This window comes from Serinus canaria, chromosome 28 (genome assembly GCF_022539315.1).
Source record: "Serinus canaria isolate serCan28SL12 chromosome 28, serCan2020, whole genome shotgun sequence".
Lineage (NCBI taxonomy): Eukaryota > Metazoa > Chordata > Aves > Passeriformes > Fringillidae > Serinus > Serinus canaria.
Window position 1 is genome coordinate 1,405,796 of NC_066341.1, and position 26,922 is coordinate 1,432,717.

The 26,922-nt window shown below is 51.0% G+C and overlaps 2 protein-coding genes across 3 annotated transcripts; both read left to right on the forward strand.

The window, feature by feature from the left end:
- Positions 1–1,413: 1,413 nt before the first annotated feature.
- On the forward strand, positions 1,414–26,894 carry UPF1 (UPF1 RNA helicase and ATPase). Of its 2 annotated transcripts, none has more exons than XM_030231898.2 (24): positions 1,414–1,748; positions 8,362–8,504; positions 9,367–9,456; positions 10,660–10,827; positions 11,618–11,798; positions 12,306–12,467; positions 13,059–13,143; positions 13,292–13,390; positions 13,586–13,703; positions 14,458–14,617; positions 14,743–14,861; positions 15,266–15,430; positions 15,610–15,724; positions 16,502–16,645; positions 17,908–18,121; positions 18,877–18,994; positions 19,940–20,096; positions 21,377–21,519; positions 22,191–22,365; positions 22,994–23,075; positions 24,216–24,377; positions 24,478–24,695; positions 25,011–25,133; positions 26,210–26,894. In XM_030231898.2, exons 1-23 carry the CDS (start codon positions 1,524–1,526, stop codon positions 25,128–25,130), a joined length of 3,363 nt encoding a protein of 1,120 aa, XP_030087758.1. In that variant the 5' UTR covers positions 1,414–1,523; the 3' UTR covers positions 25,131–25,133; positions 26,210–26,894. The 2 variants fall into 2 exon arrangements, with proteins under 2 accessions (XP_030087758.1, XP_030087760.1); XM_030231900.2 differs by having other exon boundaries at positions 1,415–1,748; positions 13,595–13,703.
- Positions 4,125–8,354, forward strand: LOC127060907 (basic proline-rich protein-like). Its single transcript, XM_050985954.1, has 2 exons — positions 4,125–4,164; positions 4,346–8,354. Exon 2 carries the CDS (start codon positions 5,658–5,660, stop codon positions 6,597–6,599), a length of 942 nt encoding a protein of 313 aa, XP_050841911.1. The 5' UTR covers positions 4,125–4,164; positions 4,346–5,657; the 3' UTR covers positions 6,600–8,354.
- Positions 26,895–26,922: the final 28 nt, after the last annotated feature.

Sequence of the window (26,922 nt, forward strand, 5' to 3'; positions counted from 1 at the left end):
AAAGTTTTTGGTTATTTCAAGGTGCAAATGTGGTGCTCCCTTCTCTGACCTCAGAGAATCCCCAGCCCAGAGCAGCCCAGCTTTCACTCAGGGGTATTACAGGTGTGGCAGGAATGACAGCTGGAGCAGGAATTCCTGGAATTCCCAATCCTTAATTCCCACTTCGCCCCCAACAGGGGGTCAGTTCCAACAGGGACAGGCAGAGCTGGCAGCTCATGGTGGGCACGGGGGATTAAGTGACCCCATTGTCACCACAGAGTCACCCACCTCAGCCCTTCCATCCCCTCACGAGGGTCCAGGGCCACCACATCCCCTCAGAGTGACCTGTCCACACCTCAGCCCCTCACAAGTGCCCAGTGCCACCACATCCCCCTCAGTGTGACCTCTCCAGGACCTCAGCCCCTCACAAGTGTCCAGTGCCACCACATCCCCCTCAGAGTGACCTCTCCAGGACCTCAGCCCCTCACAAGTGCCCAGTGCCACCACATCCCCCTCAGTGTGACCTCTCCAGGACCTCAGCCCCTCACAAATGCCCAAGGCCACCACATGCCCCTCAACGACCTCTCCACCACCTCAGACCCCGCCCCTCATCTCGATGTCCCATTGGCTGCCAGAGCTGTCACTCAAAGCCAGGCACAGCCCCACACGTAATCTCAAGAACCCATTGGCTGCCAGGGCTGTCACTCAGATATAAGCCCAGCCCATCAACGTGTGCAATAGTGGGTGGTGCACTCACTCCCACCCTCTCGCTCTCATTGGCTACTGCGCCTGTCAGTCAGAATCAAATCGGCCCCTCCCCGTTGGTGGGAGGGAGGGCACCTCCTCGCCAGGCGTCTCTGGACACGCCCCAGCCCCTACTTAACCCCTCTCTCGATGGCCCATTGGCCGCCACATCCATCACTCAGAGCCAAACCCCGCCCTTTCCTTCCGCGGGCACTGGGCGGGCGACACTCGCACTCCCCCTCCCTCCCCCTCACCTCAACAACCCATTGGCCGTCGCGCCCATCACTCAGAGCCAAGCCCCGCCCTTCCCCATGAGGGCCGCGGGGCGGGCAGGGCGCCCCCTGCCGGCCGCGCCGTGCCCCTCCCTCCCTCCCTCCCCGTACGTGCTGCGTGTGCGTCACCCCCGCCCCCCCCCCCCGGACCGTCCCCTCCCGCGCGCGCGCGCTGCCGTCGGCGCGTCCCCCGCGCGCGCTCCGCGTCACCGCTCACGGGCCTGGCGCGCGGCGGCCGCGGCCGGACGGACGCTCGGACCCGGCCGGACACTCGGACGCGGCCCCGCTCCTCTCCCTTCTCCCGCCCGTTGGCTCCGGCGCCGCCCGGCGAAGCGGCCCGAGCGCGGCGGCGGCGGCGGCGGGTTCGTTTTTGTGTGTGGGGGGGGCGCGCGGCCTGGTGCGCGCGGCGGATCCCGCCGCTCGCGTAGCGCGGCCGCCCGGGCTCGCTGAGGGGGAGGCCCGGGCTTGGCCGGGGAGGGGGGTGGGGGGGTAGAACGAAGGCTCCCGGCCAGAGGAAACGCCGCCGCCATGAGCGTGGAGGCGTACGGCCCCAGCTCGCAGACCCTCACCTTCCTGGACACCGAGGAGGCCGAGCTGCTCGGCGCCGACACGCAGGGCTCCGAGTTCGAGTTCACCGACTTCACCCTCCCCAGCCAGACCCAGACACCGCCCGGGCCCGGCCAGGCGGGGCCGGCACAGGGCCAGGGGCCCCCCGGTGCGGGGCAGGGAGCTCCGGGCCCGCTGGAAGCGCAGGTGAGGGGGTCGGGAGGTGCCGGGGGTCCGGAAGGGGCGGGCGGCCTTGGGCGCTGGGGCCCCCGGGGCGGGCGGGGAGCGGGAGCCGCGTGTGGAGGAGCCCCGGGAGGCGGAATCGGAGCTAGTTGTTGGCGGAGGAAACTTGCGGCCGGCCGGCCTAGTCGCGATAGTTGTGTCGTTGCGATAGGGAGGTGGAAAAACCACCGAGGCTGGGTGTCAGTTCGGGTTCTTTCTCCTTAAAACAAACGTGGGGTTTGGGCGGTGTTTGGTTATCGGAAGTTGGGCTCTGAGGAAACTCAGCTTTTTTACTTCCCCTCGCTAAAATACGCTTTAATGTCCGCTGGTTGTTACTCTGGATTTAATTTTTCATTTCAGTTTCCACTTGCTTTGTTGGGCTGGTTTGTTTGGGGGTTGTGTGGCAGGGACAGACCTGGGACAAGTTCTGACCTCTGCTTCCTCGTGGCTTAAAAACGGCTTTTAGATTTGCGTCTTTTTATTATTACAGTTGGTACCTAAAAGAGAATGAAATGGTGTTTATTTAGCAATTCACAGCTCGTAGGCAGGGGAGGAATTAGGATTACAGCTCCCAAGAAGTGCTGGAAATGAAGATAACAATCTCAGTGTGCCCGTAGTAAACAACAAAAACACCGAAGAACTCTCCCGTATTTTTTAAAAAAACCCACACTTTTCTTCAGTTTGAAGGAGAAATACCATTATTTCCTCACAGAAATCCCATTTTTAACCATTAAATGCTTGTACATCACCCACGTGTTAAGGGATGAGTTCAGACAGGAGCTGAGAGCTGTCGGTGAGTTTTTATCCCCAACCAAACATCCTGGACCTGCTTTTTGTCCCTTTTATTTGCAAAAACTGCCCCAGGTGGGTCTGTGAGGGGAGCAGGGAGCTCATCCAGCTCCACAGGTGTGCAGGGCAGCCCCGAGGGAGGATTTCTCCTGTCCTGGGGGTTTCCAGACACAAATTAAATCCATTTTTATGCCTGAAAGTGCTGGGTGACAGCAGGGATGTGCTTAGGTCGCTGTGTTTGTTATTTTCTGTTTATTTGCACCTTTTGGATTTGGTAGAATTGATCCAGTTTGGGCATTGAGAGATCAGAATTGTTTTCTACCAGCAGTAAAATCTCTGTGATTATACGTTAAAAGAGAATTTTAATCACATTTAATTTTAAACCTTTAATGGGTTGTGATCACTCCAGAGCTCCCAGTAGGGAATTTGTGGCCAAGGAGAAGAAAAACCATCCCAAAATCAGCCTCATAAGCTGAAAGTCCAGACAAGAGGATTATTAATTGGCCTCTTTTTTTTTGTCTAAACACGTTTGAAAAACCTTTGAAGTCAAAGTAAAAAAAAAAAATAAAAGCTCTGGAGAGCACCTTTAGGTACTGGTTTTGTCTCCTGGCTAAAAAAAATGGAATTTATGTTGGTTTTTTTTTTTTTAAATCAGGGTGGTTTTGAGTTTCTGCAAACTTTTGTGGTCATTTTGACGTTAGAAATGTCATTTTTGGGGAGGAGCTCTCAGAGGTGGAGTGAAGTCAAACAAAGCCCTGGATCTGCTCAGACCTGCCCCTCTCAACCGGCTCAGGGCTGCTAAAATGACAAAATCTGGGGTTTTTCAAAAGGTTCTGGGCAAAATTTTTGCTGCCCTCACCAGATAATTGAAGTTTGTTATTCTTTTTGGCAGGAGGCATCTTAAATAATGACTTCTCCAATTGATCAGGGTTTGCTTAATGAAATATTAGCCCTGTGATTATAATTAAAGCGAATTAAATAAACAATTTATTTGAAGCTGAAGAATATTGGAGGTGGAAACTTCTACTCTGCTGTTTCTGGGGTCTTGTTAAAAAGATGAGTTGAGCAATGCAGGGCACCTCATGTTTTAGGGAAATTTGAGTTATTTAGTTTAAAAGAGTAATATATTTATTTCCCAACCCTTTAATTAATAGTTTAATGGTGTTACAAGTGATTGGTGGTCATTTCCCCAAAGTAGGAGTAGAGCCCAAACATTTTCTGTAGAACACTCTATTTCCATTGTTCCCTAAAATTAAATCAACATAAGAATCGATTTTCTGAAGTGTTTAAAGGGGAATTTCAAATCCTCAGTGCAGCTGTGGCTGCCCCTGGATCCCTGGAGTGTCCAAGGAGCACCCTGGGATCACAGGGGTGTCCCTGGAACCCCAAACCATCCCTGGAGTGTCCAAGGAGCACCCTGGGATCATGGGGGTGTCCCTGGAACCCCAAACCATCCCTGGAGTGTCCAAGGAGCACCCTGGGATCACAGGGGTGTCCCTGGAACCCCAAACCATCCCTGGAGTGTCCCAGGAGCACCCTGTGATCCCAGGGGTGCCCCTGGAACCCCAAACCATCCCTGGAGTGTCCCAGGAGCACCCTGGGAGCAGGGAAGGTGTACCTGGAACCCCAAACCATCCCTGGAGTGTCTCAGGAGCACCCTGGGATCACAGGGGTGTCCCTGGAACCCCAAACCATCCCTGGAGTGTCCCAGGAGCACCCTGTGATCCCAGGGGTGCCCCTGGAACCCCAAACCATCCCTGGAGTGTCCAAGGAGCACCCTGGGAGCAGGGAAGGTGTACCTGGAACCCCAAACCATCCCTGGAGTGTCTCAGGAGCACCCTGGGATCATGGGGGTGCTCCTGCTGGGCTTTAGGGTCCTTTCCCACCCCAAACCACCCCTGCAGTGTCCCAGGAGCACCCTTGGATCATGGGGGTGCCCCTGGCTGGGCTTTAGGGCCCCTTCCCACCCCAAACCACCCCGGCATTCTCTGCAGTTCTCCCTCCTGCCTCCTTTTCCCCTGCTGGACCCTGGGTGTGGGTGAGCTCAGCTCCTGGCGTGGCTCAGCGAGGCTGGGGCAGCTCCTAGGCTGGCTCTCCGGCCTAGGCAGGCTGGGTTTAATTTCCAGGGCTAACAAAGGCTGTTTTGTCCGGGCCAGACGAGTCCTTGTTGCTCAGGTCCCATCTGGAAGCGCCGCTCCCTCCCAGGGGCGAGGCTTTCCCAACTTCCTCCTCGGGAAAGGGAAAGCAAATCAGCCTGGCTGGGGATCCCAGCAGGGCCCTGAAGGGGAAGGCACAAACAGCAGCAGCTGCCTTTGCCACCCCACCCCAAAATGTGGGGTTTGGGGGTGTCCTGAGCTGAGAATCCATCAGCAGGGTGGTGCTGAAGCCTCGCTGCAGGACTTGGCTGGCAGAATTCCTGCTGGAGTTCAAGTGCAGTCACAGTTCTTGTTGCAGCTTGAAACGCAGCACTTGAAAGCAGAGCTGGGTGAGGAGGCTGCAGGTGTGCTCACCTGGGGCTCTGCTCCTGGCCTGGGCGAGTGTGGGGGCTGGGATGTTCTGTTAGCCCTGAGCTGGGACTCACAGGCAGCAGGATTCCAGAATCCCGGCCCGGTTTGGGTTGGAAAACTTAAATCCTAAAAGTGCCAGAGGCAGGGACACCTTCTGCTGTGCCAGGGTGCTCCAAACCCTGTCCAGCCTGGCCTTGGGCACTGCCAGGGATCCAGGGCTGGTCACAGCTGCTCTGGGAATTCCATCCCTCCCAGCCAGGGATCCCTTCCCAATATCCCACCCAGATCCCCCTTTCCAGTTTAAACCCATTCACTGTGTTGGGATTCCAGTCCTTGTCCCAAATCCCTCTCCAGCTCTCTTGGAGCCCCTTCAGGCTCTGGAAGTGGCTCCAAGGTCTCTCCCTGGAGCTTCCCTCCTGCAGCCTTCCCTTGAATCCCACAGGGAACAGCCCTTAATTCCCAGCATCCCACCCAGCCCTGCCCTCTGGAGCCACTCCCTGTGTCCTGTCCCCCCATCCCTGGTCCCCAGTCCCTCTCCAGCTCTCCTGGATCCCTCGGGGGCTGTTAGCCTGGGTAACACCATCTTGTCACCTCCTGCATGGCATCAGGGACTGCCAGGGTGGCTGGAAAGGCCTTCAATCCCAATCCCAGGGGCACCTCCCACTGTTCCCATCCCCATCCAGGGCCTTCAATCCAAATCCCAGGAACACCTCCTACTGTCCCAGGCTGCTCCCAGCCCCATCCAGGGCCCTCAATCCCAATCCCAGGGACACCTCCCACTGTCCCAGGCTGCTCCCATCCCCATCCAGGGCCCTCAATCCCAATCCCAGGGACTCCTCCCACTGTCCCAGCCTGCTCCCAGCCCCATCCAGGGCCCTCAATCCCAATCCCAGGACTCCTCCCACTGTCCCAGCCTGCTCCCAGCCCCATCCAGGGCCTTCAATCCCAATCCCAGGGACTCCTCCCACTGTCCCAGCCTGCTCCCAGCCCCATCCAGGGCCCTCAATCCCAATCCCAGGACTCCTCCCACTGTTCCCATCCCCATCCAGGGCCTTCAATCCCAATCCCAGGACACCTCCCATTGTTCCCAACCCCATCCAGGGCCTTCAATCCCATTCCCAGGACATCTCCCACTGTCCCAGGCTGCTCCCAGCCCCATCCAGGCCATGCCGGGGCACTCCCAGGGATGGAGCAGTCCCAGCTCCCTGTCCCCCTCTGGTTTCTGTTCCCCAGCTCTGTCCTGGCCTGGTTCTGTGTCCCAGGGAGTGTCTGCAGGCAGCAGAGGAGCCAGGCAGGCCCGGCAGTTTTTGGGAGTAGTTTTGTGGCACCTCAGTGCTCTGCCCGGAGCTGCCAAACTCGCCGTGCCAGAAGTTGCAGCCAACATTTTTTCCAGCAGAGCAGTGGCCCCCCTGCCACCACAGCTGCCCGTGCCAGGTTTTTAATCCAGTGCACACAGGCTGACATCACAGGAGGGTTTGGAGCAATCACTTCCTCATCCACAGCTGCCAAGGGCTGGGGCTGCACCTCACAGCCCAGGTGACATCACTGCTGCGTCCCCGAGGGCTGGGACAGCACAGCCACTCCTGCCCTGCACATCTCTGCCTTAAAAAAACCCAAACTGAACCCAAACTTTAATGCTTTTTAAAAAAAAACCAGGAAGGCAGTTCTGTATGAGCACCCAAAAAAGGTGTTAAAATAAAACATTGTGGGGTAGAAACGCCTGGGAATGCTTGTGAGGAGTTCAGATAAACTCCAGGCTTTGGAATTCCACCTGGGCCAGAGCAGGCCTTGTTTATCTTTTCTGAAATGGCTCTGTCAGTTGGAAATGGAGATTTGAAGTGGATCTTTCTGTGCTGACACCTTGCAGAGTCTGGTGGGATTTGCCCTCACCCCACTAATGGGCTCGTGCTGCTCCTTGGATTCCTTTTTCCATCTTCCCTTTTGCACTTTCAGTTCCTTTGGGCTGATTGTTCCTATGAAAAGGCAGAGCTTGGAGATAACACCAATAAAAGCCAGCCCATTTATTTATTCTATTTTATTTAAATGCTCCTCATTTCATTTGCAGGGCTTGGTGCCTTTGAGGGCAGGTCCTGATGGCTCAGGGCAAGTGGGAAGTTGGCTTGGGACTTTAACTCTTGCAATTGGCTGATAAATTTTTAATGTGGATCTCTCTAAATGAGAAATAAGCTGAGTTTGTTTCCTTACAGCCTGAAGAAAGCAACTTTTTTATTTCTTTTTTGATGTCTTTTACAAAAGGTTTTGTGTTCTCAGCTTGCTGTCAGAATGAAGTTGCACCTCCCAGAGAAATCACATTAAGTTGTTAAAATATTGTATTCAGAGACAAAGGCCTTGAGTGATTTTTGTCCTATTTGGTTAAAATTTATAAATAAATCTCAACTTTACCAACATTGGGGGTGTTAATTATCCCTTTGACAGGGAATGACCCCAGCACTCCCCTCAGCTGTGTTGTGAATATTCCAGTCACTTTGGTGGCCCCTTTCCCACATTTTCCACTCAGAATTAACATGGGTTAAGATAAACTTATCCCTGTTCAGCTTTTGGTGGGAACCTGGCTAAAGAAGGCAGAGAATAACCAAATTTTGGGGTCTTTCCCAACTCAGTATTGAGGTGCTAAAGCCCCTCAGGGCTGGAGAAATTAAACCAGGACACCTGAAAAGCCCAAGGGGCAGCACCTGCAGTGGCCATGCCAAAATCCCAGCGTGACATCCCCACCTCCTGGTGGTAAAAGTGCCAAAAAATGGAGTTATTTTGGTCAGGAGAAAGGCTGGGGGTGGGAAAGCTGCTGAGACAGCACCAAATGTTGCAGAATTCCGTGGTTCTGGCAGTCCATGGTGGATACAGGAATAGGTGGGGGAAATTCCTGTTCCCAGGTAGATCCCTGGAATAAAGGAAAGGGTGAGAAAAGAGCTGCTGGAATAGTTGAAATGGAATTTTGTTATGTAAGGCTGTGGAAAAATGTAACTGCAGAGAAGCAATCTCCTTGTTTTCCTGCTTATCAGTTGGAGTTCTGATAATCCTGTGAGACAGGAGGTGATGGAGCAGGTATTGATTGTGGGATTGGATGGAAAAATCCAATCTGCAGGGAGGCAATCTCCTCCTGGAAACTTTCCTGCAATTTATCAGTTGGAGTTGAAATAATCCTGGAAACAGGAGCTGCTGGAGCAGGTGCTGGTTGGTGCTGGGTGTCCCTGTGAAATGGGGTGTGTTCAATGCTTTGGCAGCGTTTCTCTGGGGGTTTTCAGGATTTTGGGGTTGACTGTGGGTGTGCACCCCAATCCCAGGTGAATGGTCCTGATGGGATCCTGCAGAACGGAGCTGTGGATGAGAACGTGGCCAAGACCAGCCAGCTCCTGGCTGAGCTCAACTTTGAGGAGGATGAGGAGGACACCTACTACACCAAGGATCTCCCTGTGCACGCCTGCAGGTGGGGCTTCCTGGGGCCACCAGGGAAAGGGGCTCTGGTACTGGGATGTAACAGTGGTTAATGGTTCCTGGAGGATTACTTTAAATCAACCTTCCCCACCCAGAGGGGAAGGGGAGGGGGAAGGGAAGGGTTGGGAAGGAAAGGTTTGGGAAGGTTTGGGAAGGGAAGGTTTGGGAAGGGAAGGGAAGGGAAGGGAAGGGAAGGGAAGGGAAGGGAAGGGAAGGGAAGGGAAGGGAAGGGAAGGGAAGGGAAGGGAAGGGAAGGGAAGGGAAGGGAAGGGAAGGGACGGGCATGGCAAGGTTTTGGGAAGGTTTGGGAAGGGAAGTTTGGGAAGGGAATGGCGGGATGGTTTGGGCAGGGCAGGTTTGGGAAGGGACGGGAAGTTTGGGCCGGGAAGGTTTGGGCCGGGAGGGAGCGGAAGGGCGGGCCGGGACGGGCCGGGACGGGCCGGGAAGGGCCAAGGGAAGGCCGGGAGGCGAAGGGAAGGGAAGGGAAGGGAAGGGAAGGGAAGGGAAGCTCCCTGTGCTGCTCTTGGAGCTCCTGAACAGATTTGGAGCTGCCACATCCACTTCTGGCCAGCTCAGAGCTCCCTGGGGGATAAATCCCAGGCTCAGCCACCCCAGGGATGGGAATATTAAATATTGATAATTTTAAAATTAATATCAAAATATTAATTAATCAGTAAAATATTTGTGACCCACAGCAGAAATTTGGCTCCTGTTTGATGCTTCTCCCAGCACTGATGTTCCCCAGTTTCCACTTCCCCTTCTTTTTGTGCCCTGTAAATCCAGTTAGAGTTTGGGTTTGGGTTTCCCTCTGAGCAATAACCAATCTCTTGCTGCTTTTCCCTGTGCAATTGCAGCTACTGTGGGATCCACGACCCTGCCTGTGTGGTTTACTGCAACACCAGCAAGAAATGGTTCTGCAACGGGCGTGGGAACACCTCTGGCAGGTAAAGGAGGAAATCATGAAACAAACCAGTCAACTCTGCACCCATTGCTTCTCATTTTCACACTCACAGCACCCATGCCCTGAGCAGTGTTCCCTGCATGGATGGAAAGAGCCAGACAGAACTTTGCACCCATTGCTTCTTATTTTCACTCTCAGAGCACCCATGCACTGAGGAAGGTTCCCTGCATGGATAGAAATACCCAGATATAACTTTGTACCCATTTATTTTTCTTTCACATCTGAGCATCCACATCCTGAGCAATGTTCCCTTAATGGATGGAAATACCCAAACACAGCTCTGCACCCATTTCTTCTCATTTTCACTCTCAGAGCACCCATGCACTGAGCAGAGTTCCCTGCATGGATGGAAATACCCAAACACAACTCTGCACCCATTTCTTCTCATTTTCACTCTCAGAGCACCCGTGCACTGAGGAAGGTTCCCTGCCTGGGTGGAAAGAGCCAGATATAACTTTGTACCCATTTATTTTCTTTTCACACTCACAGCACCCATGCAATGATCAGTGTTCCTGCAGATGGAAATACCCAAACACAACTCTGCACTCATTTCTTTTTCTTTAACTCTCAGAGCACCCATGCCCTGAGCAGTGTTCCTGCATGGATGGAAAGAGCCAGATATAACTTTGTACCCATTTATTTTTCTTTTCACACTCACAGCACCCATGCAACGATCAGTGTTCCCTGCATGGATGGAAATACCCAAACACAACTCTGTACCCATTTCTTTTTCTTTTCACTCTCAGAGCACCCATGCACTGAGCAGTGTTCCCTGCATGGATAGAAATACCCAGATATAACTTTGTACCCATTTATTTTTCTTTTCACATCTGAGCACCCACATCCTGAGCAATGTTCCCTTAATGGATGGAAATACCCAAACACAGCTCTGCACCCATTTCTTCTCATTTTCACTCTCAGAGCACCCATGCACTGAGCAGAGTTCCCTGCATGGATGGAAATACCCAAACACAGCTTTGCACCCATTTCTTCTCATTTTCACTCTCAGAGCACCCGTGCACTGAGCAGAGTTCCCTGCATGAATGGATGGATGGAAAGAGCCACATCCCACCAACATGTGCCACAATAAATGGATTTATTTGTGTGTCACTAACAGCTGTCAGAGGTGTTTCTGGTGTGGCCCTGCTGTCAGTCTGAGCTGTAAAGCTGTGCTGTTTGCTTGCAGCCACATTGTGAACCACCTGGTGAGAGCCAAGTGCAAGGAGGTGACCCTGCACAAGGACGGGCCCCTGGGAGAGACCGTCCTGGAGTGCTACAACTGCGGCTGCCGCAACGTCTTCCTGCTGGGCTTCATCCCTGCCAAGGCTGACTCCGTGGTGGTTCTGCTGTGCAGGTCAGACAGGCCTCTACTCCCAGCCCTCTTCATAAAAAAACAACCCTTGCTTTCATTTTGGCCCAAAATACATTTTATTTTCTGGTTTGCCACCCTTTTTCCTTGAGGTGGTCGCACAGAGTTCAGGGGTGCAGGTGGATAATGCAGCAAAGGGAATTCTGTTGTGTTGGGAAAACATCTTAGCTCTGTAGAAAAGTATTTTTTTCCTAAATTTTGCATTCCTTGATGGAAGAAAGGTGTTTTTCCCTCTGTTTTGAGCTTTGGAAGAGGCACAGCTCCGTTCAGGAAGTGACTCTGGAGCCCTGGAACAGTGACTCTCACTCAAGGTGTTTTTCTCTCAGCTCACAGAGTCATTTGAGGCCACAATAAATCAGAAATTGTTCTGACAGGCTAAGTCAGAACTGAAAATTTATAATTGTGTGTGTTTTAATTCAATGCTGTCACTGTGTGGTTGTTGGTAGAAATTGTATTTCTGTGGAGGAAGTTCTGTTTGGGAAATAACTTCTTCTTTTTCTGGTCTGTGTGTGCACAGTCCTCATGGGTTATAACCACCTCCAAAGGTGTCATATTTAATATTTTCAATGCATTTTCAACACCCAAGCAACACTTGTCACACTCCTGAAAGAAAGACTAAAGAATGAATTTTCCCAGCAGGCTGGGATTGTTCTGCTTGGATTTTCCCAGGTTTTTGAGCAGTTTCAGGAGCCCACCAGCCCAGTTCTCACCCTGCACTAGCCTATCCCTCCCTCTGGTCTGATCTCAATCTCCTGGCTGTGTTTTGGTGCTGCAGGCAGCCCTGTGCCAGCCAGAGCAGCTTGAAGGACATCAACTGGGACAGCTCCCAGTGGCAGCCCCTGATCCAGGACCGCTGCTTCCTCTCGTGGCTGGTGAAGATCCCCTCGGAGCAGGAGCAGCTCCGCGCCCGCCAGATCACGGCCCAGCAGATCAACAAACTGGAGGAGCTCTGGAAGGTACAGCCTGCACTTTTTGGGGGTTGTTTTACCACTTCTGAGGTTGTTCTCAAGGGAGGACGAGACTTTAAGGAGCTCTGGAAGGCAGAAATCACCCAAGATTTAAATCCTGCAGTGCCACAGTGCTCAGAGGATTCAGGGAATTGTTGAAAGCTTCACCAAGCTGAAAACCAACTTTCCTTGCTCATATCAAGATTCCAAATATTTCTGCTTTAAGTGGTGCCTGGCAGAGCAGGGAATTGATGCTCATTCAGTTCTGGCGGTTTTGAGAGGTTTTTTGTGCATCCTTTAAAACTTAAACTGGGTTTAATAGAATTTTTAATGCCCTGGTGTAGCTTTAAGGGGGGTTTTACCTTGGTAATACAATTTTTAATGCCCTGCTGTAGCTTTAAGGGTGGTTCCACCTTGATATCACTCCCTGTATCAGTAAAACACAGTTTTCCCTGTCCTACTGTCAATTTTTATACTTCAAACTATGAAATTAAACATCTCTGCTTTTATTTCCAGGAAAATCCATCTGCAACCCTCGAGGACTTGGAAAAACCTGGTGTTGATGAGGAACCCCAGCATGTCCTGCTAAGATATGAAGATGCTTATCAATACCAAAATATATTTGGTCCTCTGGTCAAGCTTGAGGCAGATTATGACAAGAAACTCAAGGAATCTCAGGTAAAACATGTGAGATTTGCCTTTGGAGGGACTCTGACAGTCCTGGGCTCAAACATGGAATCACAGCACAAAGCCTTGAGTGCAATCAATAAATAAATGTTTGAATTGCTGTGGTGTAGCACTCTGGGATATCAGCAGTGGTGGTGCTGTGATAGCAGGGAGAGGAGAGGAAAACCCTCACAGTGAGGGGTTTTAAGAGCTTAAAACACTTGGGAATTCCTCACCTTTTCTGTGTTCAGGTTTTTATTTCCAAACACCACCTTGTGTCCCAGAAGTGCAGCTGTTTGTTATCCCCAGAAGCTGCAGTTCCCTGGCAGGGAAATGGGAGTTCTGAGAGCTCCTGGGAACATTTACTGGGTGTTTGAAGAGGGGGAGAACTCCACAGCTGCTGGGCAGGGCTTTGTTTCTCATCATGAACTCTCAGAACAGAATTCACCTTCTGCAGGAACTCAGGCACAGGAACAAACACAGATTTTGGTGACATTGGAACAGCAAGTTTTGTCATTTCTGCCCTGCTTTGGAGCACAGGACTGTGGTGGTTGGCAAACAATTCTTCAAGAAAATAATAGCTGCTCTTTTTTCTACCCTCAGACCCAAGATAACATCACAGTCAGGTGGGACCTGGGCTTGAACAAGAAGAGAATTGCTTATTTCACTTTGCCAAAGACTGATTCAGGTAAGGACACCTGGTCTGTCCCTTTGTCAGGGTATTTTTTTACTTTCTGAATAAAACCAGCATTCAGAGCACTCTGAGGGCTGGCCTGAGGTGCCTCTGGAAGGTTTTTGTGCTTGTTCAGAGCTTTTTTTCCCCCTTTTCTTTGCAGACATGCGCCTCATGCAGGGAGATGAGATCTGCCTGAGGTACAAGGGAGACCTGGCCCCCCTCTGGAAAGGAATTGGGCACGTGATCAAAGTTCCTGACAGTATCCTTCCCTTGGAGAGCCCTCAGCAGGGCTGGCCAAAGCTGGAGTCCTTAACAAGCCAGTAATTATCTCCAAAAGTAATTCTCTGCTAATTTAAAATTTGGGATGGGAGTGGGGGAGTGATCTGCTGAAGAAAATCACCAAAATTGGGGAGAATAAAATTCAGATTTTTGCTCGAAATTACTACTTAACGAGGTTCTACAGATTATGGTGATGAGATCGCCATCGAGCTGAGGAGCAGCGTGGGAGCTCCCGTGGAGGTCACCCACAACTTCCAGGTGGATTTTGTCTGGAAATCCACTTCCTTTGACAGGTATTGAGGCAGCACCTCACAGCTTGGCAGGCACTGCATGAACTCGCTGTCGATTTTTGGTCTTTGCCTTCACCGAGTGTTTTTCAACCAAAAAAAAAATATGTGTCTTGGTTTGGCAGCACCCATCAGAGATCTCAGTCCTGGGGCCTGGTTCAGAAATGGAATTAATGGCACAAAATGTTCTCATTTTGAAGGATTTGTTGCAAAGACATCCCAGGGAGAAATTGACCTTATGTTTAATAATACTTGAAACAGAAGAAGAAAAACAATTTTATAGTTGAGCTTCCTGAAATTGCTTTAAACTGTTCAAATATCCAAATTTGGCTGTGGAGCCCACAGGCTTCAGCCAAGTCTGTGTTTGGTAGGACAGGAGTTGGCTTCTTATCCTAGGATTAGAATTCCCTGTTAGTAATATATCCTATTATTATTATTATCTCCTCTTATCCTATTATTTCATTCATTATGGCTGCAAATTTTCTTCAAATCTTGTACCTAAATTCCCGTCACAGGTTCTTGCACCTGCAATCACTGTCCCAGATCCTGTCACCAAAGCTGCTGCTCCTCTCCACATTTTTCTGGGAATACCTTGTACATTCATGTGGGGGAAAAGCAACCTCTGTCTTCTGAGTGTAATTTCTGTGATTTTAATTCTGTTAATGAGTGTTGGCTGTTGTTCTCTTTCCTGCTGTGGGACACCTGGGGGTGCTTCACACTGATCTTCAGAAATCATTTCCCTGCTTTTCCTTCATGTCAGGATGCAGAGTGCTCTGAAAACGTTTGCAGTGGATGAGACCTCAGTGTCTGGGTACATTTACCACAAACTGCTGGGCCACGAGGTGGAAGATGTCATCATCAAATGCCAGCTGCCAAAACGCTTCACAGCCCAGGGACTCCCTGATCTCAACCACTCTCAGGTAACCTCCTCTCCTCTCTCTGCCCAGGATGACAGAAAGGATTTATAAACTGAGGTTAAACAACTTCAATCCTATGCTGGGAGTGTTAAATAACAATTTGGGTTTTTTTTTAATTTTTTTTTTAGGTTTATGCTGTCAAGACCGTCCTGCAGCGTCCTCTGAGCCTTATCCAGGGTCCCCCTGGCACTGGGAAAACAGTGACATCAGCCACCATCGTGTATCACCTGGCCAGGCAGGGCAATGGGTGAGAGCTGCTCTCTCTGAGTTTGATTCATGCAAGGAAACTTTGATTTTAAAAGCAAAAATAATTTGTGTCATTGATCTGGATTGTCTGGGGAGACTTGGGCTCGTTGCACAAAATACCCTTCCCCAGCATATTTTTAGGGGATGTGTTCCTACTTATATTTTATTGCAAGTCTAGTAGAAAGAAATTCCAGTTTATTGAGATTTTTGGCTGATTTTTGGCTGATTTTTTGGCTGATTTTTGGCTGATTTTTTGGCTGATTTTTGGCTGATTTTTTGGCTGATTTTTTTGGCTGACTTTTGGCTGATTTTTGGCTGGGTTTTGGCTGATTTTTGGCTGGGTTTTGGCTGATTTTTGGCTGATTTTTGGCTGGGTTTTGGCTGATTTTTGGCTGGTTTTCCCAGGCCTGTGCTGGTGTGTGCCCCCAGCAACATCGCCGTGGATCAGCTGACAGAGAAGATCCACCAGACTGGCCTCAAGGTGGTTCGTCTGTGTGCCAAGAGCCGTGAGGCCATCGACTCCCCCGTGTCCTTCCTGGCCCTGCACAACCAGATCAGGAACATGGACAGGTGAGGAATGAGGAAAAAGCTCAATTTTTGCTGTTCATGGTGGGCACAGCTGAGGGGTGTTGTCACCACAGCACCATTGTTTGCTTGATGGGTTTGTATTGTTTTAGTTAAAATTCACTTGCACTGCAGTCCTGCAGAGTTGGTTGGGCTGTAAAGCAAAATTCCTGGGGTTTTTCCAGCATGCCAGAGCTTCAGAAGCTGCAGCAGCTCAAGGATGAGACTGGAGAACTTTCCTCTGCTGATGAGAAGCGTTACCGGGCGCTGAAGCGCACGGCAGAGAGGGAGCTGCTCATGGTGAGGGCCTGGGGCTGATCCCCAAAAATCCCCGGGGCTGATCCCCAAAAATCCCTGGGGCTGATCCCCAAAAATCCCCGGGGTGATTCCCAAAAATCCCCGGGGCTGATCCCCAAAAATCCCAGGGCTGATCCCCAAAAATCCCCGGGGCCTATCCCCAAAAATCCCCGGGGCCTATCCCCAAAAATCCCCGGGGCTGATCCCCAAAAACCCACGGGCCTGATCCCCAAAAATCCCCGAGGCCGATCCCCAAAAATCCCCGGCGCCTATCCCCAAATCCCCGGGGCCTATCCCCAAAAATCCCCGTGGCTGATCCCACCCAAGTCTCTGCCGTTGATCCCCAAACATCCCCGTGCCGTGCCCCATCAAATTCCATGCCCAGTGCCATGCCCCACCAATGCCATGCCCATCCCAGTCCCCACAATCCAGTGCCATGTGCCCCATCCCAGTGCTGCCCCCATCCCAGTGCCAGTGCTCCCATCCCAGTGCCAGTGCCCCCATCCCAGTGCTGCCCCTCATCCCAGTGCCCCCAGTGCCAGTGTCCCCATCCCAGTGCCAGTGCCCCCATTCCAGTGCCAGTGGTCCCCCATCCCAGCCTGTGCCCCATCCCAGGCCGTGCCCCATCCAGTGCCCCGCAGTGCCATGCCCCATCCCAGTGCCCAGTGTCCCCATCCCAGTGCCCCCATCCCAGTGTCCCCATCCCAGTGCTGCCCCCATCCCAGTGCCCCCATCCCAGTGCCCCGTGCCAGTGCTGATGCTGCTCCCTGGCTGTCCCAGAACGCTGATGTGATCTGCTGTACCTGTGTGGGAGCTGGAGACCCCAGGCTGGCCAAGATGCAGTTCCGCTCCATCCTCATCGACGAGAGCACGCAGGCCACCGAGCCGGAGTGCATGGTGCCCGTGGTGCTGGGGGCAAAGCAGGTAAAGCCCTGGCTTCCCAAAAAAGGGTTTGGAAACCCAGCAGGAAGCAGCACTGAGCAGCCACGTTCCCAGTGCAGACATACAACATTTTTCCTTTTCTAGAACATAAACTTACCTGACTTCATTTTGGGGTTAGCCCTGTTCATTTGGAGTTAGTCCTGTTTGTTTTAGGGTTAGCCCTGATCATTTAGGGTTAGTCCTGTTAGCCCTGTTCATTTAGAGTTAGCCCTGTTCTTTTAGGGTTAGCCCTGTTTATTTTGTGATAGTCCTGTCCATTTGGGGTTAGCCCTGTTCGTTTTAGGGTTAGTCCTGTTCATTTAGGGTCAGCCCTGTCCATTTAGGGTTAGCCCTGTTTGTTTTAGGGTTAGTCCTGTTCATTTAGGGTTAGCCCTGTCCATTTAGGGTTAATCCTGTCCATTTAGGGTTAGCCCTGTTCATTTGGGGTTAGTCCTGTCCATTTAGGGTCAGCCCTGTCCATTTAGGGTCAGCCCTGTCCATTTAGGGTCAGCCCTGTCCATTTAGGGTCAGCCCTTCTCGTTTCTGTTTCCTTGGCCTGGAAGGTGTTGGTGCTGTTGGAACAATCTGGAGAGTGAATAAGATTTTATATTGAAATGATCATCTGAAAGGAGAGTGCCACCAAAGGTTTCTGAGCCTTTGGGGAGAGCTGAAGCCTAGCACAAGTTAGAATGATTAATTCCTGATATGTCAGGGAATGGTTTAAACTGACAGAGAGTGGGTTTGGATTTTATATTTAGGGGAAATGGTTTCTGTGAGGGAGGGGAGGGGCTGGGATGGAATTCCCAGAGAAGCTGTGGCTGCCTCCTCCCTGGGATTGTCCAAGGCCAGGTTGGAGAAGTTCCAGGGAGATCTTAGAGCCCCTCCCAGGGCCTAAAGGGGCTCCAGGAGAGCTGGAGAAGGACAAGGCCTGGATGGAGGGACAGGACCCAGGGAATGGATTTAAACTGGGAAAAGGGAGATTTGGGGGGATATTGGGCAGGAATTCCTGGCTGGGAGAGTGGAGAGGGAATGGGATGGAATTCCCAGAGCAGCTGTGGCTGCCCCTGGATCCTTGGAAGTGCCCAAGGCCAGGTTGGAACCCCCTGGGATGGTGGGAAGTGCCCCAGGGATGGCACTGGGTGGGATTTAAGACCCTCCCATCCCAAACATTGATCTGTAGCATTGATGATTTCCCGTCGGACATTTCTGTTACTCCAAACACCCTCCAGCAACCAAGCTGAGCTATCCCTAAACTCTTCCCACAGCTGATCCTGGTGGGTGACCACTGCCAGCTGGGGCCTGTGGTGATGTGCAAGAAGGCAGCCAAGGCTGGGCTGTCTCAGTCTCTCTTTGAGAGGCTGGTGGTGCTGGGCATCCGGCCCATCCGGCTGCAGGTGCAGTACCGCATGCACCCCGCGCTCAGCGCCTTCCCCTCCAACATCTTCTACGAGGGATCCCTGCAGAACGGCGTCACTGCAGGTAAGGGGCTGTGCCAGCCCACGGCACAGTGCTGGATTCCTTCAGAAATGGGCTTTGGGATCGCAGCAGGGAGTGGCACTGGGCAGCCACATCCCCAGTGTGGGCACACAAAAGTGTTCCCTTTCCATCAGATAAACATGGCTGACTTCATTTGGGGTTAGCCCTGTTCATTTGGGGTTAGTCCTGTTCATTTGGGGTCAGCCCTGTTCATTTGGGGTTAGCCCTGTTCATTTGGGGTTAGTCCTGTTCATTTGGGGTTAGTCCTGTTCATTTGGGGTTAGTCCTGTTCATTTGGGGTTCAGTCCTGTTCATTTGGGGTCAGCCCTGTCCATTTAGGGTCAGCCCTGTCCATTTAGGGTTAGCCCTGTCCATTTAGGGTCAGCCCTGTCCATTTAAGGTCAGCTCTGTCCATTTAGGGTCAGCCCTGTCCATTTAGGATTAATCCTGTCCATTTAGGGTCAGCCCTACTCGTTTCTGTTTCCATGGCCTGGAAGGTGTTGGTGCTGTTGGAACAATCTGAAGAGTGAATAAGATTTTATATTAAAATGATCATCTGAAAGGAGAGTGCCACCAAAGGTTTCTGAGCCTTTGGGGAGAGCTGCAGATCTTGAGCAGGGATCAAAGCAGGCATTCTCTCATCTGGGTTTGGTTTTTTAATAAAATTTTGCATCAGGCTTCATTTTGAGGCTCTTTGATATGGAAATTGCTGAGTGGTGTTGCTGATTTGCTCTGCTCCCTGTTGCTGTGCTCCTCAGCTGACAGGGTGAAGAAAGGCTTTGATTTCCAGTGGCCCCAGCCTGACAAACCCATGTTCTTCTACGTGACCCAGGGCCAGGAGGAGATTGCCAGCTCAGGCACCTCTTACCTGAACAGGTGAGCCCAGCTCTGCTCTCTGAGCCTGCCCTCTGGGGGCTCCTCGGGGACAAATCCTCACCTGGGCTGGGATAAATCCTCCACCAGGGCTTGCAGCCCCAGCTGCACTTGAGAGCTGCTTTCCCAGCAAAGCAGGAGGGAAAGGAGCAGCTCAGAGCTGCTGTGTGGGGGAGTTCACCCTCTGGGTGAGGAGGGAGCAGGCCATGATCAAATGCCTGATCTGCAGGAATTGCTGATCAAGTCACATTTTGAACTCCAATAACTCCTCAAGCAGAATCCTGAATCTCAGATTTACTTCAAAAGGAATGGAAATGCACTTTTTTTTTTATCCTATCCCCATTTTCTGCACATTCAACCTTCTTTTTCAACTAATAAATGTAAAATCTGTTCCTCTTGGGTCATGATTGTTCACGTGCCTGGCAGGGAAACCAGCCCAAGTTGTGAACAAAAAAAAAATATCAGCTGAGATATTTTTAATCTCAGTCTGTTTCCTGAGCAGCATGTGCAAGACTGGATAGAGTGGAGCAGATTGTGCACAAACAAACAGCACAATGCTTGCCTGATAGGGGGCATGGACATTCACAACATTCTATATTTAAAGCTTGAAGATAAAGCAGCTGAAGGATCTGGGGGAGGTTTGGAATGATGTTGATTGTAAAAGTTCCACGTGTACAGCATGAAATCCCATTTGGAATTAAGGTTTTGCTGTTTGTTGTGCAGGGCTGGGAAGGTGGAGGTGAAATCTGTCTGGTGCTGAGGCCTTTGGGAGGTTGGTTTTGGCCCAAAATTCCTCTGTGCGTGTCCAGAGCGAGGAGCTCGAGCTGAATTAATTGCAGTGCTCGAGCAAAATCCATCTTTCCACTGAAGCACCCTCACATGGGAACCTTTTAAATCCCCTTAACTTGTTAAAACCTGAGCCCTGACCCTCCTTATGTGCCTCTCCAGGACTGAGGCTGCCAACGTGGAGAAGATCACCACGAAGCTGCTCAAGGCTGGGGCCAAGCCTGACCAGATTGGCATCATCACCCCCTACGAGGGCCAGCGCTCCTACCTGGTGCAGTACATGCAGTTCAGTGGCTCCCTGCACACCAAGCTCTACCAGGTACTGGGCTGCACACAACAGTCACTGACTGGGAAATTCTCCATGGTTTGTAATGTTTATTCCATCCTCAGGCTCAGCCTGTTGAGTTTTTCAGTTGGTTTTGGTTAATATAAATCGATTTTTTTGATTTTTTGAGTTGGTTTTGGTTAATATAAATCGATTTTTTTGATTTTTTTGAGTTGGTTTTGGTTAATATAAATCGATTTTTTTGAGTTGGTTTTGGTTAATATAAATCAATTTTTTTGATTTTTTTTTAGTTGGTTTTGGTTAATATAAATCGATTTTTTTGAGTTTTTGAGTTGGTTTTGGTTAATATAAATCGCTTTTTTTGAGTTGGTTTTGGTTAATATAAATTGATCTTTTTGATTTTTTTTGAGTTGGTTTTGGTTAATATAAATCGATTTTTGAGTGTTTGGTTACTATAAATCGATTTTTTTGATTTTTTGTTAGTTGGTTTTGGTTAATATAAATTGATCTTTTTGATTTTTTGAGTTGGTTTTGGTTAATATAAATCGATTTTTTTGATTTTTTTGAGTTGGTTTTGGTTAAAATCAAGGAGTGGAGTTAGGAGGTACCAATGGGAACAGGGAAAGGAGGAAGGCCTGCTAAAATCTCTGTGGAAAGAGGCTGCAACAAATCCTGTGAGACACAGAAGGGAGAGGTCACTGTGGAAAACCTTGTGCCTTGCTCAGCCCTCGGTGCCAAGGGACGTGCAGGAAACCAAGCAATGAAATCCTGATGGCCACACAATTTATTTGTTTGGGAACACATCCTGCCACCAGTGCAACTCCTCCACCAAACAGAAAAAGGAGCTGCTACAAACAGGACAAATTTTGTGTTGAATATGATCTTGTTTTGCAAGATTGAGAGCTTGAGCAGTGTTTTCACTGCAGGGGAATTGGTGGAAATGTTTTTTCCCTGGGCCAGGAATGATGTGTCCCCTCTCACTGAGCTTTCTCAGAGCTCATTTGAACTTCTCATCCTACAACATTTTGGAACAGTCAGAACTTTTTGGCAACATCCTCAAGCACAGAGCTGCTTTGGGGAAACAGGAGAGCCATAAAGCTGAACATGAAAGGGATTTCTCCTGGGCTGAGACTCCCTGTTCCCCTCTGGAGCAGCTGCTCAGTTCCCAGAGGAATTACCAAATCCCTCCTCCCTCCAAAAACAACATTTTTCTCAGCTGATGGAAGGCTGAGTGCGTGGCCAGACCCTTTGGCAGTGCCTGCTGGTGGCAGAGCTGTTTTCCTTCCTGCCTGAGGTGTTTTCCTGTGCTGCAGGAAGTGGAAATTGCCAGCGTGGATGCCTTCCAGGGCAGGGAGAAGGATTTCATCATCCTGTCCTGTGTCAGAGCCAACGAGCACCAGGGCATTGGCTTCCTCAACGACCCCAGGAGGCTGAACGTGGCCCTGACCAGAGCCAGGTGAGGGAGCTGGGCATGGAGGGACTGCAGGGAGCTGGGAGAGGGGTGGAGGGATGGCACACAGGTGGAGGGATGGCACACAGGGAGGGATATTGGGAAGGAATTCTTCCCCCTGGGCTGCAATTCCCAGAGCAGCTGTGGCTGCTCCATGCCTGGAAGTGCCCCAGGACAGGGTGGAGCAGCTGGAATGTGTCCCTGCCATGGCAGGGGTGGCACTGGAGGAGCTTTGAGGTCCCTCCAAACCATTCTGTGCCATTTTTATCTGCTCATCTCAGCCCCTGCCACCAGTACATTGAGGAAGTCACCACATCCTTCCCATTTTCAGCACAGATCCCTTCATCTGCTGCTTTATCACTTCCAGCAGCCATTTTGTGCCCATTTGGGGTTTTTTTTGGTGCTTTTGATCCCAGAGAGGCTGAGGTGGAATCTGGAATCCAGCACGGTGCTGCTCACCTTCCCTTCTGTTCCCAAGCCCCAAAACCAACCTGGGGGGGTTTGGTTGGACACAGAGCAAGCCTGAAGGAGGAATTCTGTGCTGCTGCAGTCTCCTTCCAGGTGTTGAGCCACATCTGGAATGGCTGTGAACAATCCCAGCTGCATCAGGCTCCTCCTGCAGCCCCGGGGGCTGCTCTGCCATCAGCAGGGTAACTGTGGCTCCTGTTTGTCCCCAGGTATGGGGTGATCATCGTGGGCAACCCCAAGGCCCTGTCCAAGCAGCCCCTCTGGAATCACCTCCTGAATTACTACAAGGAGCAGAAGGTGCTGGTGGAGGGGCCCCTGAACAACCTGCGCGAGAGCCTGATGCAGTTCAGCAAACCCCGCAAGCTCGTCAACACCATCAACCCTGTGAGTGACCCCCGGGCTCCTGACAGCAGCCAATTAACCCCTGATGGCTTAATTAATGCTGAATGGGTGGAATGAGCCACCCACACTGCCTCACACCCCCACGAGTTCCCATTTTTGGTGCAGCGTGACTTTGGGAGGGAGCAGCTGCTGCTGTCCCCGGGCTGAGCAAACTTCATCATTTCTCTTTAATTGCTGGATTTTATTGGGGGTGAATCTTGAGGTGAATGGAATGAGGGAACTGGTTCGTGTAGAAAGGGAAAATTCACTTTTAACCCTCCCAGCTGCAAGTTTTATACTTGATTTTTAACATGAGTTGTTACTGGGGGAGCTTGGCAGGCACCACAGGGAGCAAGGGAATTGCCAGGGCCTCAGAATGGACTGAAAACTCCTCAGATGTCTCACAGCCTGGGACAGGCTGCTGGAAAATCTTACTTTTAGTGTTCAGGATGGAGCTGAAATAACAATTAAAACTTTTCTACGGGTTAGAATTAATTTCCACAACATTAGTGCCATCTGTGGAGTTTTTATGGATTTTTACCCAAAATATCTCCCACTGAGATTGCTGTGCAAGCTTTTCTGGGGAGGAAAAAATGAGAAGCTGAATGTTTGATTGCCAAAATCTCTGCAGGGTGCCCGTTTCATGACCACTGCCATGTATGATGCACGGGAGGCCATCATCCCTGGCTCTGTCTACGACCGCAGCAGCCAAGGTAAAGGAAATCCCCAACATTCATCCCAAAATTCCCTTTCAGGGGTTTCTTTTCCCCCTAATCAGCCCCTGAGGGGTCACATCTTACACACTTCAAACTTGGAAACTCCTTCAAAGCTTTGAAACTTGGTGCAAATTGTGAATTTGTTAAAGATTTGAATGACAGAAATGGCATTTGAGAGCTGGAGTTGATGGAATTTGAAGGCTGAAAATGTTTGGGATGAGTTTAAGGGCTGAAAATGGAATAAATCTAAGGACTGAATACAGCTGGGGTAAATTTGAGGGCTGAAAATGTTTGGGACGAAGTTGAGGCTGAAATATTTGGGGTAAATTGGAGACTGAAGTGTTTGGGATGAATTTGAGGGCTGAAATGTTTGGAATTAAATTAACAATTAAAAATGTTTGGGATGAATTTGAGGGCTGAATTGTTTGGAATTAAATTAACAATTAAAAATGTTTGGGATGAATTTGAGGGCTGAAATGTTTGGAATTAAATTAACAATTAAAAATGTTCGGGATGAATTTGAGGCTGAAAATGTTCAGGGTGAATTTGAGGCTGAAATGTTTGGGATGAGTTGAAGGGCTGAAAATGTTCAGGCTGAATTTGAGAGCTGAAATGTTTGGGATTTAATTGAACTGAAAATGTTTGGGATGAATTTGAGAGCTGAAAATGTTCAGGGTGAATTTGAGGCTGAAATGTTTTGGATGAGTTGAAGGGCTGAAAATGTTCAGGATGAATTTGAGGCTGAAATGTTTGGGATTTAATTTAACTGAAAATGTTCAGGATGAATTTGAGGGCTGAAATGTTTGGGATTTAATTGAACTGAAAATGTTTGGGATGAATTTGAAAGTCTCCAGCCTGGATTTTGCTCTGGGTGAACAGAATCCCAGCCTGGCACGTGCAGGGCAGGTGCAGAATGAGGGGAAGAGGAGTGTGAGGAGCATTTCAGGGTTCTCAGGCAGTGCTGGGAGCAGGAGCTGTGGGCTGAGCCTGTGTTGGGTGGATTTCTGGAATTCCCAGGTGTGGAATCAGCGACGCTGCTGCCTCTGGAGGGGGAGCTGGTCCTTCCCCCTCCTGCTCCAGGGCTGGGGGTTGATCCTGATCCAATTCCTGCAGTGCCTGTGCTCTCCCCTTCCCCAGGGCGTCCATCCAACATGTACTTCCAGACCCACGACCAGATTGGGATGATCAGTGCTGGTCCCAGCCACGTCACCGCCATGAACATCCCCATCCCCTTCAACCTCGTCATGCCCCCCATGCCCCCCCCGGGCTACTTCGGCCAGGCCAACGGCCCCGCTGCAGGTAAGGGGCAGAACCAGCCCAGGAGCCATCTGGGAAGGGATACAATTACCCAGAAAAGCTGTCAGAGTTCTCACTGCTGGCTGGGATGGATCTTTTCCAGGCCGTGGGGCTCCCAAAGGGAAGACTGGCCGTGGAGGGCGGCAGAAAAATCGATTTGGGATTCCTGGCCCCAGCCAGTCCAACCTGCCCAACAGCCAGGCCAGCCAGGACGTGGTGTCCCAGCCCTTCTCCCAGGGCCCCCTGACCCAGGGCTACATCTCCATGAGCCAGCCCTCCCAGATGAGTCAGCCTGGGCTCTCCCAGCCGGAATTATCCCAGGTGAGGGATTTTGAGCTTTTCCTGGGGTTTCTGTCCCTGTTCTGGGCCTGCACCTCCTCCCTCCTGAGGGAAACGAAACTGGAACTGCTCTCTGTGACCCAGCTGCAGCTTTACAGCCTGCTCTGATGGGGGCGTGGAAGTGAAATGTTGTTTCAGCTGATGAACAGCTCAAAAACTCCTTAATTTAGGGAAATTCAGCACCAAAAAAAGCAGATTTAAACAACCCAATTCTCTCGGCTTTATGGTTAACCTGGTTCTGCCTGGCACTTGGGCTGGACACTGATGTTGAGGCTTCCCTCCCCTCTCCCCTCGCAGGACAGTTACCTTGGTGATGAGTTTAAATCCCAGATTGACGTGGCGCTGTCACAGGACTCAACTTACCAGGGGGAACGAGCATATCAACATGGTGGAGTGACGGGACTGTCACAGTATTAGAGTGTAAGCACCCTGGGCCCCTCCCTCTGAGCTCAACTGTCCCCTCCCTGATCTAAACTGTCCCCTCCCTCTGAGCTCAACTGTCCCCTCCCTGATCTAAACTGTCCCCTCCGTCTGATTTAACTGTCCCCTCCCTGATCTAAACTGTCCCCTCCCTGATCTAAACTGTCCCCTCCCTCTGATTTACACTGTCCCCTCCCTGATCTAAACTGTCCCCTCCCTCTGATTTAACTGTCCCCTCCCTCTGATTTACACTGTCCCCTCCCTCTGATTGAACTGTCCCCTCCCTCTGATCTAAGCTGTCCCCTCCCTGATTTAACTGTACCTTCCTCCAGGTTTAAACTGTCCCCTCCAGGTTTAAACTGCCCCCTCCTGGTTTAAACTGTCCCCTCCAGGTTTAAACTGTCCCCTCCTGGTTTAAACTGTCCCCTCCAGGTTTAAACTGTCCCCTCCCCAGTTTAAGCTGTCCCCTCCAGGTTTAAGCTGTCCCCTCCTGGTTTAAACTGTCCCCTCCTGGTTTAAGCTGTCCCTCCCCAGTTTAAACTGTCCCCTCCTGGTTTAAGCTGTCCCCTCCCTGGTTTAAGCTGTCCCCTCCTGGTTTAGGCTGTCCCCTCCCTGGTTTAAGCTGTCCCCTCCAGGTTTAAACTGTCCCCTCTCCAGTTTAAGCTGTCCCCTCCAGGTTTAAGCTGTCCCTCCCTGGTTTAAGCTGTCCCTCCCCAGTTTAAACTGTCCCCTCCCCAGTTTAAGCTGTCCCCTCTAGGTTTAAACTGTCCCCTCCTGGTTTAAGCTGTCCCCTCCAGGTTTAAGCTGTCCCCTCCTGGTTTAAGCTGTCCCCTCCAGGTTTAAGCTGTCCCTCCCCAGTTTAAGCTGTCCCTCCCCAGTTTAAGCTGTCCCTCCCCAGTTTAAGCTGTCCCTCCCCAGTTTAAGCTGTCCCCTCCTGGTTTAAGCTGTCCCCTCCAGGTTTAAGCTGTCCCTCCCCAGTTTAAACTGTCCCCTCCTGGTTTAAGCTGTCCCCTCCAGGTTTAGGCCTGGCTGGGTGAGCAGGCCCTCCCCTGACTCCGCTCTCCTTCTGCCCCCAGGTTGAGGAAGAAGAGCTAAGCTTGTGTGGAGCTTAGTTCATCAGCATTTTATTCTGGGTAATAAAAAAAATAAAATAAAATGGATACCTGTTTTCCACTGCTAAAACTGAAGCACCACTGTGTGAGAGCAACAGGAGAAAGAAACCAACCAACGGAGAGGAGAGAGAGAGAGAGAGAGAGAGAGAGGAGCGCGCGAGAGCCACTGCTGGAGCTCACTGAGACACGGAGACTGGCGAGAGGAGAGCGAGCCCTGGAGGACTGAGCCTCGTGGGAGGGAACTCACCCAGCTGAGCCCCCGCTCCCCCGTCCCCCAGCTGCCGAGAAGGGCCTGAACAAAGCAGGTTTCACTTCATTCCATCCTTCTCTTGGCGAGCAGGAACTGATCAGAGCAGATGGGGAGAGGAAAACCCTCATCTCAGAGTTGGGCTCGTTGTGCCAGGGCTACTGGGAATAGCTCAGCAGGAACTGGTGGTGGTTTAGGAGCAGAGTATCTGAGAGAAAAGGGGGAAAAAAACAAAAGAGAGAGAAAGTCCCTGCCTGGGTGACAGCCAGCCAAGCAGAAATCCAGCTGCTGCTCAACTCTGAGGTGCAGGTTTTGTTGTCCAACACTGGCTCTGAAATTTGTTGTCATCGTGTCGCCCACATTCTGAACGAGGTGGTTTTAAAAGAGATTCTTTCAAAAAGAGCACTGAATTTTTTTAAGAAGTTTTGTC

Bases quoted from the DNA above. Each gene is read 5' to 3' on its own strand.
- UPF1 (XM_030231898.2), top strand. From the start codon at position 1,524: ATGAGCGTGGAGGCGTACGGCCCCAGCTCGCAGACCCTCACCTTCCTG. The intron at 13,391-13,585 runs GTATCCTTCCCT...CTACTTAACGAG, and splicing joins CGTGATCAAAGTTCCTGACA to GTTCTACAGATTATGGTGAT. The intron at 22,366-22,993 runs GTGAGTGACCCC...AAATCTCTGCAG, and splicing joins TCGTCAACACCATCAACCCT to GGTGCCCGTTTCATGACCAC.
- LOC127060907 (XM_050985954.1), top strand. From the start codon at position 5,658: ATGGCATCAGGGACTGCCAGGGTGGCTGGAAAGGCCTTCAATCCCAAT.